Source organism: Parasteatoda tepidariorum, chromosome 6 (genome assembly GCF_982258835.1).
Source record: "Parasteatoda tepidariorum strain Cologne lab strain chromosome 6, Ptep-v5.0, whole genome shotgun sequence".
NCBI lineage: Eukaryota > Metazoa > Arthropoda > Arachnida > Araneae > Theridiidae > Parasteatoda > Parasteatoda tepidariorum.
The window spans coordinates 103,691,593-103,711,037 of NC_141760.1; the positions used below are offsets into that span (position 1 = coordinate 103,691,593).

Here is a 19,445-nt window from a genome sequence, read left to right on the forward strand (position 1 = left end):
TTGAGAAATTCAAATATTCTTAAAATATTTAATTACAAGAAAGTATTTGAAATTTCTACTCCTACCGTGATTTGATTTTACTACAAATTTTGAATCAACTAAATATCAGCCCTTAAAATCGATATTGAAAAAATAATCCTTAATCGATGTATGTATATGCTGATCGATAAATTTTACTTCATGGACGAGAGAAGTCGCTAACGCCATCCAGTGTTGAGATTTGTCAAAATTTTAGGTAAGAATAGTAATAATTTAATTATACGAGGATTTATGCATTGTTTAAGTATGGCAAATATCTGTCTACAATCCTTATTAACTATATAAATGGTCTGGATGAAGTTTTTAAAACATTATTGCTTTATAGGTGTTCATATCATCTTAAAATATCCACACAACATTTTTTACGGTTATTAAAGATGATTTGAGCTTTATTGTTTGGAGAGAATTCTCAATTTGGAAAATGGTTTTTCCTTCAAAATCTCATAGGAAGAGCAAGTATGTTTGTTTTTTTCTCTAGAAAAGTATGCTTATACTAAAATTCTAGATATATCAAGAGAGTCAATATGGCGCACTCTCATCTTGTCTATCTCAAAATGACCGTTTATTGAAATTGCTTGGCCTTTCGGTCGAAAAATAGATGGCGCTAATTGCGAGAAAAAAAATGAGCATGGCGGTGTTCCCATTGAATATGATGTATCAAAATAAAATAAAGTACCAATATTTATTCATGTGTTCGAAAAACTATCAGTATTGTAAATATGCAATAGCAATGCATCCACTAATTCAGACTTAACATAAAAAACATGGCGACCTCAAAGGCACTTATTGATTTCTCATGTTTCAAACAGAATTTATGTCACCGGCACCTTAATAAAAAAAGTTGTTTACCTCATAATTTGTTATCTTTCTCTTTTAATGCATGTATATTTGAAAAATATCAATCCTTTCAACTGTAGTTAAGTCTTTGACTTTAAAGTACGAAAGCTATTGCTAAAGTGTCATTTTCAATTTTACTGCCTATTCTTGTCTCAGAATTGGGATATAACACTTGATTTTAGTGAAATATATTTAATGGGGATGTTTCCGTTGTTATAAATTTATTATGGTTATTTATAAAATTATAATATCTATTAAAACGCCTTTCGTATCGTATCATTTCTAAAAAACGAATATATACATATTTAAAGTACGACATCCATATCGATGAAAAATAATCTCCATTTATAAACTTAATTTTTGCGAAATTGTAATGCTTTTAATATTCTAAATATTGTCTTGCTAAAGCAATTTGTCTGCAGTCATAAACTCCATAGTTTGAATTCTAATTATAAAATAATAATATATATATATAAAGTATTAATATAATTGATTGGAATATTCATTTGATTTATAAAATATCTGAAGTAAGTCATTTGTTGGTTAATATTTTTAACTGATAATTAAAAATTGGGATCAATCTTTACCTATTTTTTTTCTCACATATTAAACCTTTGATGACAGGGTTTGGAGTCTCTTGGGCTTTTTAAAACAAGAATTTATTTAAAAAGGACTGTATACCATGTAAGATACTTTCATGGCAAGTTCTGTTTCACATACATTGGTATTTTAAAATTTAAATTACAGAAAAAGGGAATTTCTAGAATAAACCATGATGTTTCAAATTCTGATTAAGTGTTTTCGAAATATTAAATTCCAATAAATTATTGAATGACTATTTTCCAAATGCATAGGAATTGTGCCATAATTTTTATTTATTTTTAATATATTGAAGTGTTATGGTTTACCTACTCTAAGTTAACCTGAATTCACTTTTTCTATATTTTAAATTTATGTAAGTGGTTGAGAATTTGCAATGAATGTATTTTCCCGTAACTTATTTTTTAGATTACTTCTAAGTTCACCTAAACCCCAACTCCATTATATATTGTCTTAAGTGAATATGAATAATATTTTTTTAAAAATTCTCAAAGTTATCACAATTTTAAGGTTACATTCTTCAAACATATTTATCTACACTTGCACTTAAGTGAGGCTCAGTGGCTAAGGCCCTCAACTGTCAATTTAAAAGACTGGGGTTCGATCTCCAAGGGCCACAGCAGACTGTTGATTAAATGCTTTACTAAAGTATGGCCATTTGCTGGATATTTTAATCACCTTTGTTTTTAAGACCCAATCTGTATAATTGATTTATTATTGGCTATCAGAACTCCTGGGTGATAATATTTAGCTTACATTTAGTCTACTTCTTCTAAAGTCTCTTTCACTTATAGCAGAATTATAAAATAAGCTAAGACTTATAAAATAAAGTCTTAGAAAAATTTCAATGCTTAAAATTAATAAATATTTTTATTAAAATTACCACAGTCAGTTCAGTTTTCGTGGCCTGCCTGAAAGTCCAGTACAATTTTGAAATTTTTTTTTTATTCATATATAATGAGTAATGTTATAAAATTTTCGTTAAAAATGAACATTTTTCTGCCGACGGTGTCCGTGTGTTCATATACCTACATTTTACGTATGAGTAGGAAAGCAAAGATATTTGTGGGACATATATTTACATTTTTAATTGTATACACCCATTTACTCTTTATTATTTTTTATTTATTTGGTGGATCAACAAACTGAAAAACCTTATTTATATTCATCTAAAGAAATTGTTCTTTTAAACTATGCATGCACAGAAGAAATGTAAAAAAAATTTCCTTAAATTTGTAGTGGATCGTTTTTGGCAACAATGAAAAAAGTTTGGTTTGACTGTCTTAAAAAGTCTCAAACAATTTTCTGTGTAATTTTTGTACTTTTTAAAAGAAATCTCAAAAAGATCAGGGGTTTAACCCTGCCAATGATATTTTGCATTTAGGACGACTATCATGGATATAAAGGACATAGTCTTTTGTGCCAAATATATTAAATTATGACATTGCATTTAATAGAATTAGTTGAAATAATATCTTAGAAAAAACTTCATATTAATTTCAAAACTCTTATTTACATGTATACCTTTGAAAACAATATCATTATTACTTAAAATTAAATTAGTTGTTCTCATCTGATTCTATTCTGAGCCTTTATCAATTAAATAAAGAAATTAAATTGTTTCTTAAATCTGGAACAAATGAAATGTCAATAATAGTAGGAATATTTTTATAATTGTTATCAAAAGCTTTATCTCTTACAGTTCCTATAACTTCAGACTTTAAAGTTGAGTCCTTACCTGTCAAGTAGACTAACCCATTTGTGTTTTTTAATTTCTTAAAATAGTTTTTATTTTTTGTCATTGTGTGAAGAAGTGCCAGAATCATGGAGCCAAGTTTCATTATTTCTTGCACGGGAATTTTTGGAAAATTCTTGTTTTACTGTAAGCACAAAATTATTAAAGTTTCACTTTAAATATCATTTTTCTTGGCAAAATTAGCGTTCCAGTGCTTTCTTCAGTTTTGAAATTCTTATGCCAAAATGGTGTTCTTTGCTTAAGAATCAGTTGAAACGGGCTTATTTTCTTATAACTGTTTTCCTCAATGTAATTTGGCTTCTCACTGATAAAACACTAATTAGGCATGTTACTTTTATTTCTAATTTTTATTTGGAAGGCTTAAATTTGTTGTGTAAAATTATTCGTCATTTGTTTTAATGTGATATATTCTTCATCCCGAGGAATTTCCAAGACTTCATCCATTTGCTTTTCGCTCAGCATTTTTAAGATTTCCCTATTATTTGTAAATTTTCTTTTTAATCTTCCTACTGTATAGTAAACCAGTTGATTTTTCAGAAATTTCTAGTCCTAGACGGGCACCTTTTGAAGAAAGTCCACAAGTTCTTGTGATTTTGTGAGACATTCGTGTAGATGATTTTTATTTCATTGCTGGAGTTAGATCTATTTTATTCTTTTTAGTGCCAACAAGACGTTGATTTAAAATAGAATATGAATTGTAATTACTGTTGGTCAGTAATCAGGGGTCTACCCAGGACAAATTTACTACCGTTTAGCGGCGCCTTCACAAATTCATCTTTAGGAAAAGCGGTAGTTTCACAAAATGCTTTTAAAAAAAGCAAGTTCTAAGATTCTTTTCCCCGCCTCTTAAAATTTTGTTTTTGTTTCACCATAAAAAAGGGTATCACATGCTTCGTCGGAAAGTGCGATATGGTAAGCGTAACCGGTCGCTTGGCCATATTATATCAAGATTTTTTTAAAAAATTAAACAATGAGGCGCTCCCTCTGTAAACTTTACAGGAAATTGAAATTCGAACATTATTCTAAACATTCGAACATTGTTCTAAATTTTTTCTAACAGACCTTATTTTTTCATGAAGCATTTTTTTTCTGTGAAACTTGTTTCTATATGACTCTATGGGAAATGTTCTCATAATGAAAATAAATAACTTTTAATTTCAAGTATAGCTAAATGCATGTTTTTTTTTAAAAAATTCAGAATAAAATTTAACAGTGGACAAATTTACTCAAATTACAAATAAACCCATAATTTAAAATAGCAAAATTATTTTGGAATATACAGCAAAAAATATATAAAAATTTACCAGTCATAAAGGATTTTTATTTGTAGTGACAATTTTTGAAAATATCTTCTTACTTTACCATATTTTTGTGTTGATTTTTTAATATAATTTTTAATTTTCACAAAATAGGTACCTCTAATAAAAACCTAGACAGACCCCTGGTAATAGAAAGTAATGATGTAAAATTTCTTTCCATGTTGAAACTCAAATGTTGGCAGTCCTATTATGTAAGCAGGAAATTAAGATGCCATTATGTCGTGGATGAAACGGAGTTCTCCTTAGGAATAAAAAAGGGCAGAGTGCTTCCTCACACAGCACTTTAAGGTTTGAAAGGGCACTCACTTACCATCATTAAAGTTTATCAAAATTTGTAATATTATGTAATAACTGAATTTGATCCTCAACAATTTTTAAATTGCCCTCTTATACTATTTTATGTGTGTATTTCAAAAAATAATTCTCACACATTATTAAAAGAAAAATTTGTAGTTTTATAAGAAATAATTAAAGACATGCTAAAAGACAATCACTGTGCAAATTTTTTTTCAAAAAATGTGAGCTAAAAAACAAAGATTAACAATTTGAAATCTTTTTTCTATAATTTAAAGTGAAAATTATGAGAAATTAAACATTTAATGGTGCATTTTTTTTAAAGGTATTTATTTAAAACATAATTTCAAAATTTAAGATCACTTAAAAAATGTATTAATATCCCTTTCCAAAAAAAAGAGAAACTTATAAAAGTATAACTAGTTGAGAATAATCCTAACAAAGTACACTATACTTTCAATATATCAAAGTTGAAGGGATGCTAAAAAATTTGGAGGTAGCAACTTTTTGAGGTAAGTTCAGAGCTAAATATGTTCTAAAGTGTAGAAAAATATATTCAAAAATAGTATACTCTAAGAAGTAGAGTCATGAAACTTAAAAATAACTACTAATAAATTTGTATGTAATGATAATTGACTATAAGTCTAAATACAACAATGATAATTTTATTTTTAAAAGTAAGAGAAAAATAATTACACATTAAATAGAAAATAATTGGCTTACAATAAACTTACATTGTAATTTTTCTGAAAAAATTCAGTTCCTAATTCAAAAAATATTTGACATAACAAGGCTTTGAGAAGAACCTCTTCAACATAGGAATTCAAATTAGCATTATGTGGATATGTAATGCCAAAGGGAAAATATTTTTTTGACATTACAAGGTTTTCGAGATATAGAAGTTCAAGATATCGAGAATGTATTAGTAATCACAATTAAACCTATAAACTCTAATAATTTTACCAGTGTGTAAGTGTTATTTAAAGAGTAAAATAATTTTTAAAAATGAAATATGAATAAAAAGGCAGTGTTTTTTAGTGATGGCGTCTAATTTTTGCAAAAAGGGCAAAGGAGGGTGCATCAAAAGGCAGGCAGGGCGTGCTGCTTTTCTAAAAACAGTTAGTGAAATCTAGCTGCAGCTCTGTCGTCATCTGTAGTAATGTTTTTTTTTCTTTCTTTTTTTACATCCGTTGTTGAACAGCCAACCCAATTTTGTGTTTACGACTACTAATGTTCAACTCCGTAGCCTTGTAATTTTGGACCAATCCAGAAGACAAGGAAACTCCTGCATCTGTACCCCCAGAGATATTGATTTGTTATGGGAACTTGAAGGACTTCGCGACTTGACAGATTTAACATGCATCAGTCACCATTTACTTGCCCTTCGGCTGGCCTGGGATCGAATTCTTGGACATGGGCCCAATGCCCAACCAACCAGGCCATCCTGGCCCTACTTTGTAGTAATGTTGACTTAAAAGAGAACCAAGGATGATGTAACAGTTATTTAGAAGATATTGACCACAAACTAACCACAAACTATTAAGAAAACATAGAGCGCTATTAGGCATTACTAAAAAGAGAAACCTTTGTAGCATCAATCTACAAATAATTAAGGCATCTCTTTTTTGATGCATTTCTCAATGGACATTTAAGGTTCATTTTTAAAACTAAGAAAAATTTTCTGAATCAGAGTTTTAGGAATAATTCCTTATTTTTTTAAGTAATAAAAGGGGAATTTTAATAAATAAAATAATAAATTTTATTATGAAAGGTATAAAAAAAGTAGTGAATGGCAAAAAAATTTTTTAATCAACTATTGTTACATTTTGTCACCCTGTAGCTGGTTAAGACTGTTAATAGTGTTGATAAAATAATACTGAAAACTGTAAAAAATTCTTGATTTCAAGCAAAGTAATTCTGGAATTAACAATAGTACTATGTTTTATTCTTTTACGATAAAATTTACTTTCATTACACTTAAGTAGAAAAATTATGTTTCGGTTTTACTTTGCCTTTTTGAAAAGTAATCTGGTATATTTGTTTCCAAACAAATTTCATGATTTTTTTTTTGTAAAATGTCTAGATTTTTTCTTTGGGCAACTGCGAAGCTTGGATAGGAAGGATTTACAAAATTTTCCCTTAAAAATCCCTAACATATTAGATGAAGCACATCAATTTCAATTTGGATTTTAATGGTCTCCATATTTTTATCATGTTTATGTTTTAATTAAATGCATTTCTTTTCACCCTCCTTGATTCCCTTTGCCAGAACATTCAACCATAATCATACTGAAATAAATATACAGTCAGACCTCTATTTAACGAAGCCGCTAAATCCTGTTAATAAGTTCGTTATATAAAAAATTCTTTAAATATAAAATCACCTTATGAAATACTTAAACAACTTAAAACAGGTTTTAAATTCATAAGCACTAGGCATAATTAAAAAAGCAATTGATACACCTTTACTTTGTAAACTAGTACAGTCAGACCTCGATATAAGGTCACCCTAAGGCACATCACAAAGTGATCTTATAAGCGGGGTGACCTTTTATTCATTATCAGTTTGTAACTAAACACGTAAATAGTACACATTGTGACTTTTTAAAAATGGTAATACAAACGAAAACGATCGGCCATAAATTAAATATTTAAGTCAGTAAATTTTAACAGAATTAGTAAAGAATTGAAGAAAGTTAGATTTTTAAAGAAATTTTCATTTAAAATATAGCTGTTTACAAATTTTCTCAAAGTGTACATACATGCATTACATCTTACCTTATTTAAAATAATCATTTATGCAGGTCTGTCTCGTTTTTGGTTTCATTTTTCGAACAATGGTTTCTAGATTTTGTAACTTCTCAAAATGTTTCTCAGCTCCCTCATGGTTTGTAAAAAAAATTCGTATGACATTTATTGCATCGAAGGCTTCCACTTGGGTTACAGCTACAGTCTCAGGATCACTGCCTTTGTCCTCGCTGTCCACAACTTCTGAAACAATTTCAGAAATTGTAGCTTGTTCGTTGGCTGCAACATTTTCCTAGAACTTGAGAGAGGTAATTGCCTTGTAAGGAAGTTAAATAGGCTTTTGTTAGAAAAGAGCTTCCCTCGCCTTAGATAAAAATGTCCTTATAAGCGATAACAATTTTTAAAACTTGACCATATATCCGATAATCTGTAACAGTGAGCCGGGACATTGGAAAAGTGACCTTATATCAAGATCAGACTGTATCTACTATTTATTTTATAAATCTTAACCATAAAAGAAATCTGCATGTAAAGCAAAAATAGAGTAAAACATTATCCAGTGTTACACTATTGTGCTACATACGTTTCCAATTTTAAAAAAAAAAGCTAAATTTATGTATAAAATTATAGCTGCATTTAATATAAAAGTAATTTTAAACATACATTACCAGATGCGTTCTTAAGTTTAATTGCTACTGATAAAATCCGTTAATTTTGTCTGAGCTTTTCGTTTCAAATGCAAACAAAATGGTAGGGTGACCCGGGGTAATTCACGATCAATCTGTTTCTGGGGTAAATAATAATCACCTACGTTTTATTTTTAAAAAAATTATTTTTTTTAAATTTGAGACATGGACAAGAATGCTTGTACACATTACTAAAGTATAACTATATTTACTTAATAATAGTTTTTTGTTCAATCTAACAAAATAAGTATCTTTTAAAATGCTTTCTGTATTTTCCACTTCAAAGATGGGTTTCAAAATGTGCACATTTCTGCAAAGATCCCCCTCCTTCTCTTAATAATAAATATTTTGAGTCACTTTCTTTTTCTTTGATATAAAAATAGTGTAAGCTTTTGTTTAATTGTTTCACATCTACTGTAAACAAGATAATTGATTATAGGAAACTATATCAAATGTTGCCCCCTACAGATGGGGTAATTATTGATCACTGGGGTAATTCCTGATCATTGTCATTTCTTCTTATAAATAGTATAAAAAATCGCTAATAAATAGTTAATTGTCTTTTCTTAAATAACAGTTGATATTTATTAAGTGGAACAACTATAAAATATATTTTAACAGTAATCACAAAATTTGTATTTAACTGTACACAAGACAAATGTGTATAATTATTTTTAAATAGCCCATGTACTATAAAAACTGGTGATCAGTAATTACCCCAGAAGTGATCAGGAATTACCCCAGAAATGATCAAGAGAAAGGGTAATTCCTGATCACTAAAAATTTAAAATTTTTTAAATTTTAATTAGATTTTCAAACAAAAGAAGGTAGCATAGGACTCATCTCATATAGCCTCAAACTTCCAGTAAATATTAAAATTCTATCTTGAATAGTTTTTCAGTGTTTTCACTACAGCGCGAGAATGCTAGAATCTCGCATATTTTTTTCTTTTCTCGCATTAAAAAATGATTACTGCGAGAAATTCGCGGATTCTATAAATCAATTTCAAAATTCGCGAATTTCTCGCATTTTGTAAAAAGCTTCGAATTACGCCAATTAGAATAAAATCTATTTCACTTTTCTTCCTGGATCTTTCATTATTTTCAACATTTGCCCCGTTATCTAGATTCCCTATTTACCAGTATTGTTCAGAACTTTTTCGAACAACAGAACACAATCCCTCCGAACCACGGAACCCCTTTCAGAACACATATCTCTGCAACCACGCGTTTAACGCAGGTAAGGTTTTTTCATGTAAGACGTTCAAATTTTTTATGCACTAATGTAAGATGGACAAATACCTAGTAAAGGCAAAATCTTCTATGATGATGCAGCAAGAATATTCAATGCTTTAAAAAATAGAAGACGTTAAAAATGTATTATAATGAAAGAAATTTTTTTTTTGAAGTCTATTTGTATTTTTTTCAGTTTTTAGAAATCTCACTTAACTTTCTGAAATCTCACCCTGTTTTTGAGAAAGGGTGAGAAATTCTCACCCATTTTTTTTCTGTGATGAAAACACTGTTTTTTCACAAAATAAATGTTTGCATTTTTTGATCAGGAATTACCCCAGGTCACCCTAAAGGGGTTTTATTGCTTTCTCTAAAAATTAAGTGGCTTCAAAAATCACTTAAAGGTAATTTTCTCCATAAAATGTGTTAACAAGTTTGAAATGTTTCGGGAAATAGGGAAAGTGGATCCCAAAGAAAAGTTCGTTAAAGAGGAAATTCACTTCACTATTTCGAAGTCATTTTACTAAGAAATTACCAAAATGCTTTTGGTTCCTCGAATAAAATTTGCGAAATGGAAGTTCATTATATAGAAGCCTGTCTGTATATAATAAAATTTTGGCAAATTGATAACATTACTTATTTATGGATGAATTTAAAAACTTTCCTAGACAGTTAATCCAGGTATTATATGAATGTATAACTCTCAATGGGATGGAGGACTTATTTACGGATGGATTTAGAAACTTTCTATCTTTAGACAGTTAATCTGGGTATTGTATGAATGTATAACTCTCAATAGGATGGGGGACTTGTTTATGGATGGATTTAGAAACTTTCTCTCTTTAGACAATTAATCTGGGTATTATATGAATGTGTAACTCTCAATAGGATGGAGGAAAGTGCTGGAGAAACGGAAGGGGGTGGAGAGACCATTACTGATATTCAGAATTACCTGGCTTCCTTCAACAAAGAGATCCAAGATGGCAGCTCCACTGCTGCTCCTGCATCAGCTTCTCAATTGGATGCAACTGCAGATTCTGATCCCACTATAGAACCCACTACTGAAACTGCTGCTTTCTTTGTGGCAGCTCCAGGCACATCCGCTGGTGAAGGATTTCAGTTCGAGCAAGGAGAGGTTTGATCATTTAAAGTGTTTTTAAAGTCTATGTTCAACAGCTTTTCAAATGCTGAGGCTTTGTTGTTTCGGGATTTTATTTGAAATCTATAATTTAGGGATGCACAGCCGTTTTGAGTGAATGGCCACATGCACAGCAGATTGATCATTAAAGGGCTGCATGACAAAGCATGTAGACAGACAGATTGACAACAATTGTTATATAAACATCATTGCTCTAGGCATTAACCTTGTAATATCTTTGCATAAAATTAAATACTTTTAAATGTTTAAAATTAGAAACGGCAAAATTGATTACTTAGGGGAAAAAACAGAATCTATTTATTAGAAAAAAATTAGATAAGTTGAAATAATTTAAGTAATTCATGTTTTTTTTATCATATTACATAATACAAAAGTAAACATAAATTTTAACATTACAAAATTTCTTTGATAGAATTAAATTTAAAAGAAATGAATATTCTAGTTATTAAAATAAATGCAAGTTTAAAACTTTGATTTTACGAAAGTTTATAGGGTTAAAAATGATGAAAAAAAGCGATCAAAAAACTACATTGATTGAAATTGGGTGCATCAAAAACTATTTAATTTCCGAATGCTTTTAATTTTTCAATAAAAAAAAAAGATTTTTTTCCCTTTTCTTTAGATTGCTTATCAAGAGTTGACGCGCTGCAGGTTGTGCACCCCTACAATAATGAATTTTTTCACTTAAAATAATAAATTATTAAATTTTTTCATAAATTAGAATATAGCATTTTCTGTTGTCTGTATGTTTCACTATTTGGGGAAGAAAAGAAAAAAGGCTACATCACATTATCTGAAAATTTATTTTATTACTTTTCTTAGTTATAAAAAAGAATCTTGAATAATAAATAGCTAAATGTCCTAAAATAAAAATGTGGTATTAGAACAGAATTTCGTAAATTTCTGGAGAAATTAAATATGCCAGACAGTCAATGTCATTCGAAATTGTAATTAACATCATAAAATTATAATTAAATAATTAATGTTCTTCTTCAATGCACATAATTATAATTGAACAAATTAGTCAACACATTCTTCATCTGTGAATTTTTGTGTTAATTTTATCTGTGTAACATCGTCTTTTATGTGACTAATTTTTCTTTTTTCGTAATAAAAGCTTAAGATTAAATTTGATTTTTTAAATTTATTCTTAATATTTGTTAAGTAATCATGTAATACTGTAGAAGCTCTTTAGAATGTAAACTTTGAAACCTGGGACTTTGAATTTTATGGAATTTGTATTATATAGCTCATTTCATTTATCTTTAAACATACCTGCAAAATAAGGCAATATTAGTCTTGAATAGAGTAGAATGCTTTAAAATAGTTTTCAGATACAAATACTAATATGCACTTAATCAGGGCCTGATATAGAAATGTAGGGGCCCTAGGTACAGAACTGTCAGGGGCCCCTGGTCGTAACTTTGAACAAAATCTACCTGTTATTTAATAATGAAGTGTTCTTTTACTAGTAATGAAGTGTGTGTAAATATAATAAATATTTCTAATGATATACATGAAATTCTTTTTTAAAATAAGTAAATTTTGATATCTTAGTAAATTTGAGCTTATATCTATTTCACTCTTCATTAAGCCACAATTCTAATACACAATTCTTAAAAAGAAAAAAAAATTTAATATTTAGGAGGCCCGAGAAATAAGGGGACCTTTGTCCTAAGGCTCAGCCTTATCAGATGCTAATGCAATATATATACGGTGGCGTAGTTTTGGGGAGGGCTTGGGAGACAAAACCCCTCCGAAATTACACATTACTTGATTAATGAGCTATTCAGTTCTGTAAATAAGATGTAGACATTAAAAATTTTCATTATTCATTTTTTTCGTAATTTGAACATGCACACACTTGTATATATATATATACAGGGGCCCCCATCAGGGGGGAAGGTGGGCGCACGATGCGCCCACTTGAAGCTTGGGAGGGATTTTTACACTAAATAAAACAAATAGTTTGGCGGGGGGAATTTAGACTCGAATTTTGAATGCGCCCAAGAGCTTGGGGGGGGGGCACTGTACATATATATATATATGGGTCATTCTCACGAAAACTGTCATTTTTCAGTTCATAAAATCCCAAAAAAGTAAAGTTAATAAAAAGCTCTGAAACTTTCTATATTAATAGAAATATGTAATGGCATTATAAAGAAAGTATATATCCTATAAATTATACTTAATATTTAAATTAATTAATTTTTTAAATAATTAATTTATAATTATTAATTTTTAATAATTAATTAATTTAATAAATAAATTAATTAGTTTAATAAATCAATTTATTAATTTATTTTTCAAATTAGTTAATAAGTAAATTAATTATTTTCACTGTTTAAAAAGTGAGGGACTGACACTAATAGTGAGGGAATGATATTTTATTTTAATACATGTTTTTATCTAAGTTACATCTACCTAAAGTTTGAAAATGATAACATACTAAGTATATCTAATATTTATTATAATTTAGTCTTATATATTTAATAGTTTTTACAGGTTTGGGGAATAAAATTGGCTGGCACGATTGAACAAAAAAAAATTTAATATTATACTCATCTTGAATCATTCCCTCACTTCAGCGTCATTCCCTCACTTTATACACTAGTGAGGGAATGACGAAATCAATAAAATTTAAAAATAACAGTTAGGCTTTATTGATTTCTGAAGTCAATCACATACAATTATATTCATACAAGAAAGCAACATATAATTATCCACTTTCTCGATGAAGTTGTATTTTATTTTACTCTAAAAAACGACATGAGGGAATGACAAATGTAAAAAATTTTACCTGGTTTGGTTCATTCAAATTTATTCCACAGCAAAGCTTCTTTAAGTTGAAGATAGAAACATACTGCAATTTTGTTCTATGATGCCAGTTGTTAACTTCTGAAGTTTTTATTAAAATATTTTTATTCTAAGATGATTGCAGGTGATAAGAACATTGTTGTGAGGGAATGACGCGAAACACTGGGGACAAAGTTTAAAATAGTGCTGTGTTAATATTTTTATCAGAAATTAAATTTAAAATTTATTTTCTGAATTCTATATTTCAATATTTTGAAATAAAAAACACAAATTTGTAAAAAAAAAAATTTTTATTTCAGAAACAATTTTTTCCTTTTTTTAAATCAGCAGTGGGGACAAGTGAGGGAATGACATATTGGTATATTTTTATTACCTAAAATTAATAAAAAATAAAAATTGATAATTTTATTTTTATTCTTTTGTTAGCTTGCATTCTGAAGGACACTTTCCCTGAAAAAAATTTTTTCGTAAGTTGTAAAACAAACATAAAATATACTGGGGACATGAAAATGACTGTTTTTGTGAGAATGACCCATATATAAAGCTGCTGATTTGTACTGCCGTTGAGAAAAAAACCAAACTTCTTTGTACTAGCAACATTATAGGAGTTAGACGTATTAAATCTTCAATTTAAAGTTTAAAATAAATATTAAATTTCAACCTACCACATCAAATCAATAATTAAAAAATATGATCTAATTGTTAGCTTACTTTGCTCTTCAATGTTTAATTAGTTAAATTATTAAAAAAAATTTCCAACTTTAATTGTTCATTTACTACTATTTTTCAAAATCTTTTTTAGCGATGTTAAAAGTTGGTAGGTGTATATATATACACACACCTGCCAACTTGAATTTTTTTAAAAAAACTTTACATTGAATTTTATATATATATGTGTGTGTGAGAGAAGGCGTAACCCCCTCCAAACATACAATAAAACTACGCCACTGAATATATACACCTGCATGTTTCAAATCTTTGAGTCCAATCATACTTGATTAAAAAAGGGGAAAAAATGTTCATTTTCTTCCTTGTATGACGTAGGCTCCTTTCGGTACTACATACTATGCTTCGTCTGATGGTACCTATTATGCTGCCAGTGATCCTAATCAACCTAGCACAATTACAGCATTCGCAACTCAGGCGGATGGCACTACCGTTCTTCCAGTTTCTGGTCAGAGGGCTGCCTTCCGAACTGTCAATGCCAGTGACCATCCTGGACTTCAACAGATAGTTTTAGCTGTTAGTGAAGCAGGTTCAGGGGCTGCAACTGGTGGGTCTAGATCTGAGATCGTTGCCATTCCCGCTAATTTAGCCTCACAAGTAAGTCCATTATGCTTTAAATGATATATTGGGTGCTGTTATAGAGGTGCCTGTGGTTTGTTTACTTGATCATTACGTTCTCAGAACATTTTCATACCACACTCTTAAAAGCTTTTTCAACTTGTTTATTTTGATCAGATCTGTAACTTTCACAACTGTGTTTTTTTTTTCCCTTCTAATAATTTCCTCATAATTTTTTAAAATTTATAATTGTAGAAGCTGAGAGATGTTGAACTATGCTGCAGCATTTTGATAATTTGCCTTAACGGTTTAAAATGCCGATCTTTTGTTTTAATGTTAAATCAGTTTTTCTGCCATGTATATTGTCAAACTCTATCTAAGCAGGCAGGGCATAAAATGAAAAGAAGCTCATTCTTGATTTGATAAAAAAAAAAATTAAAAAAAAAAACTCTCTTTTGAGAGACTAAGAAAACCACATTACATTTATAGCCAATCACCTGTCCTCCTGCTGTTGAAAAAGGGGTGAAAAAAGAAAAATTCTCCGAAATCTAAACATTAAGAAAGGAAAAGAACTGACTCCCTCTGAATACTCAGAATAAATAAAATAACGAAAGTTCCTGGCCAAATTATTGGACACACTATAAAATTCTATGTAAAATCTTAATTATCAGGTGATACAATACAGCTTTATTGTTTTTACGCTGTTTGCACTTGCTTACGTTACGTGTATCAGTTGGTTAAATTAGACGATGTATAATATAAATTTGACGATAGGATAAATTAAACGATATATTATATAAATGTAGAATATTTATTATATCAGGTATTATAATAATTAAACCAAATTGTTAGACACCCTGTAGTTTTTTAATAATGACGTCTTTTGCGCGAGTTTATATGCATTACTTTTATATTTAAACATAGATGTAATGGGTTTTTATGCAGGAAATTTTTATATACTTCCTATTTGTATTTATTTTCAACGTATTGCATTACAATGTTAACCAATTGATACATGAACTTAAACAAGTGCAAACTGGTTTCAGCCGTGTGAAAAAAATAAAGCTGTATAGTATCACCTGATAATTAAGATTTTACATAGTCTTATAGTGCATCTACAGGGATCTGTCCAGGCCGAATTTACTACCGTTTAGCGGTACCTTCACAAATTCAACTTTAGGAAAAACGGTACCTTCACAAATTCAATTTTAGGAAAAACGGTAGTTTCACAAAATACTTTTTCTTAAAATTTCATTTTTGTATCCCTTAAGAAACGATAAATCCATATTTTTGTGTTGATTTTTTAATATAATTTTTAATTTTTCACAAATTACGTCTAAATTTTCACAAAATAGGTACCTGTCAGAAAATTATTAGATTCTAATAATTTGGCTGGGAGTATATAAATAAAAAATTGAGAAATGAATAAAAATACTGTTATAAAAGGATCAGGGTTGCCACTCCACAGGAAAAACCTAGAAAATAGCAGGGAATTTTTAAATTTTCCTTACTAACTGGGATAAAGCAGGGAATTTTATTTCTTATTTTTGTCTTTTAAGAAATGCAGATCTCTCAAAGCCCAATCAATGGGATAGTTAAAGATTATAGTTCAGCTATATTATTTCATTTATTATAGCATTATTTGTTTTATGTTGACCTGTCTTATTTTTCCAATTTTTCCCAGCAACTAAGACTAGCATCTTTATCCTAATGTAGTTCTCAAGAGTGCAGTGAATGTGTGTTTCCTCTTATTATATTGTGTATGATATATGCAGGGAAAACACAGGGAATTTATTTTTTGCAGATATCAGTGGCAACCCGGAGGAAGTAATGAAAGCAGAAAGCAAAAATTTTAACATGGCGGGAGAAAATCGGGGCCGAAGGATTTCCTTAGCAATAAGCGATAGATAATATTAACCACAATCGCATTGAGCAGAGATTACTGTATAATATTTGATTATGAAAATTAAATTACAATCTATTTTTTCTCTCTCCAAAATTTGAACTTAAACCACTTTTAAAAATAAATAAAAGACTTAGATAAATATTAAATTATTTGAAACATCTTTTCTGTATTTTAGGCAATTACTGGTTCAACTCAAGTAGGTGAACAGCAGGCTTTTGTTACCATGCAAGCTACTGGTTCCTCTCAAATTGAAGATGGCCAAAGTGGTGCCCAGGTTAGATATTTCCTATTTATAGATACACTGAGACTTCAATAAACTTGAAGCAGCAATTGGAAGTTGAAAGTGCATTGAGTTCTAAACAATTCAACCAATCGAAAATGTATTTATTTTTGTAAAGTAACATACATGAAATATTGTCAAGTGTTGCATATATTTTCTTTAAAAGCAGCATGTTTTTTTCCCTCCAAATATTTCACAGACAGTAGACTTCGTTAATATTTTAGGGAAAAAGAGGGGGAACCAATTTTCCTCATTTATCACTTATGTCAATTGATAAAACGGTAACCTACAGTTTAAATCTTCTAATCTTTTGAAATAAGCTCAAATTTTGCAAAGCTTTTTTTTTGTTGTTGTTGCTCAGGTTGTAGTTTTACTTCACAGGTTGTTATAATTGTTTGTTTTATTGCTCTTTTTTCTTAAAGTTGTTTATTCATATATGTAGTAATGTATTCACCTTGATGTTAGGCTTTTGAAATGGTTTTATTCTTTACTGAAAAAGATAGCAATAAAAATGGAAAAAGAAAGATATAGCTATGGATAGGTTTTATTCTATATGGGGGTGGGTATATATCATTTAAGTTTCTTTCTATATTTCTGTATGGGGCTCTTAAGATTTCCTACTTCAGGTTTCATAACAATAATTTAGTTTTGCAAGCATAATGAAACCTGACATTGTCATGCAAGGAGGTGACATTACCATACCCTCCAACTTATGAGGATTTTGAAAATAATTCTTTCTAGTGGTAGCGAACCAAAGTAGAAATTTTTAAAGCAAATGGATCTATCATAAAACTTTTATCAGAACTTAAGAATCTAGCCATATGGCGTGCACTTTTATAAGTAATAGTGGACAAGTTACGCTAAAATTAATTTTTTTTAAATATTAAGACATTAATTTTGCTACCGTCTGAAAAGAAGATTTCTGAAACTACGGAAATTCCGTAGCAGTTGGAGGGTATGCATTACCATCCCTTTGCTGATGATTAATATGTCAGGATGTTTTTTTTTTGCATATAAAAAATGAATCACTTCTCTCATCTCCATTCAAGACCATTTTCTAGACATTTTGCCATTTCAATGACTCTGGCACATCTTCAAATGTTTCATTAGAGCCGTGATGGCTCAGGGGATAGAGCGTTTGCCTTCCAATGAGGTGAACCGGGTTCAAATTCTAGCAATGGTTGGTTGATATGAATTCCGCATCCAGCTTGCACCGACCACAATGCTGACGTAAAATGTCCTCAGTGGTAGACGTACCATGGGTTAGAGTCCCTTTGCCATCCGGCTAACCCTGGGATGTTTTTGTGGTTTTCCTCTCCATGTAACGCAAATATGCAGGTTAATTCCATCTAATAATTTATAAACAAACTATGTGCTATTGTAATCACAATTTACAACAATACTATTGTCATATGCTGAAAAATTATTTTGAAGAATTTAAGCCATCATTTATAGTAAACTTATTTCTGGGTCCACCAACAGTTTACTGTAACAGGGTTCGACTGCATTTATGTATATTGACATAGGGCAAGCAAATTGTGTTTTCAATTGTACCTTCAATTTCTTTGTCAAGTAAGTCCAGTAATTGTTAATTTTGTTTAGATACTTCTGGTATTTTTGCTTAGTAATGATGTAGTGACATAAAGTTATAACATACACCGAAAGTTTTATTATATTAAAATAAAGTATTTTCTTGATAGGCTCAGTTGGCTACCCTAGTAACCACTGATGATGGTAGTCAAGCTGATTCCAAAGGGAATATTTCCCAGGTGCAAACCATACGTATGGTGTTGAGGCAACCTGATGGAACTGAAACAGAACAGAACATACCTGTATCTTCAACAAGGGTTCCAACATTACTTACAAATGATGGTCAAGAAGTGCAATTAAGTGATGAAAATCAGCTGCAAATGATATCGACCATTGTGGAGCAAGCTGCTGCTGGAGGATTAGCTGATGGCAACAACCAGGTTCATCATCTACTTTATTTTGTTTTAAATTCTTATTTTTATTATTCCTTTTTTTCTCTCTCTTTTTTTTGTTGTTTTGATTCTTGGTTGAAAGATTTAATTTTCCGAATGATTTCTACCTACTTTATAGTGTTCTAAAACCTTTGATATTCCCATTTTACTAAGGAAGTGCCTGTAGCTGAGAAAAATGTAAATTTTTTTAACTTTTCTGCATTTCTGGTGACAGATTTCCGGAATTTTTACTTCATTTTTTATATTCAAAGTGATTTATTTTTTGCTTTTTCCACAAAAAGCAAAGGCAGGGAATAATTATAGTAGAACTGATCAATGCATTTGTGGAACTGGTGTGGTTTGCATCTACAAACAATGTTTTGCAATTTTTTTTCTTCTCGCCAACCACTTCTGGCCCATTTTTATTTGTGCTACTTTCATCAACTCTTAGAAACTGAATCAAATATTGTTCTCTTTATTGGAAATTAATTTACTCTTTATTGGACATCTAACTGGCAAATTGTCTT

The 19,445-nt window shown here is 29.6% G+C and overlaps 1 protein-coding gene across 4 annotated transcripts in view; it reads left to right on the forward strand.

Annotated features, from left to right (window-relative positions):
* Nucleotides 1-95: 95 nt before the first annotated feature.
* Nucleotides 96-19,445, forward strand: part of LOC107441476 (uncharacterized) — a 42,388-nt gene continuing 23,038 nt past the window's right edge. Inside the window, exons 1-6 of one of the 4 annotated variants that reach the window (XM_016054749.4) lie at nt 96-235; nt 365-495; nt 10,400-10,646; nt 14,532-14,810; nt 16,853-16,951; nt 18,658-18,927. In XM_016054749.4, the coding sequence (XP_015910235.1) occupies nt 461-495; nt 10,400-10,646; nt 14,532-14,810; nt 16,853-16,951; nt 18,658-18,927 (930 nt within the window). In that variant the 5' untranslated portion in view covers nt 96-235; nt 365-460. Of the gene's footprint in view, nt 236-364; nt 496-599; nt 880-4,644; nt 4,840-10,399; nt 10,647-14,531; nt 14,811-16,852; nt 16,952-18,657; nt 18,928-19,445 lie in introns of those variants that run through there. The other 3 variants (XM_016054752.4, XM_071178317.2, XM_016054754.4) reach the window with 3 other exon arrangements.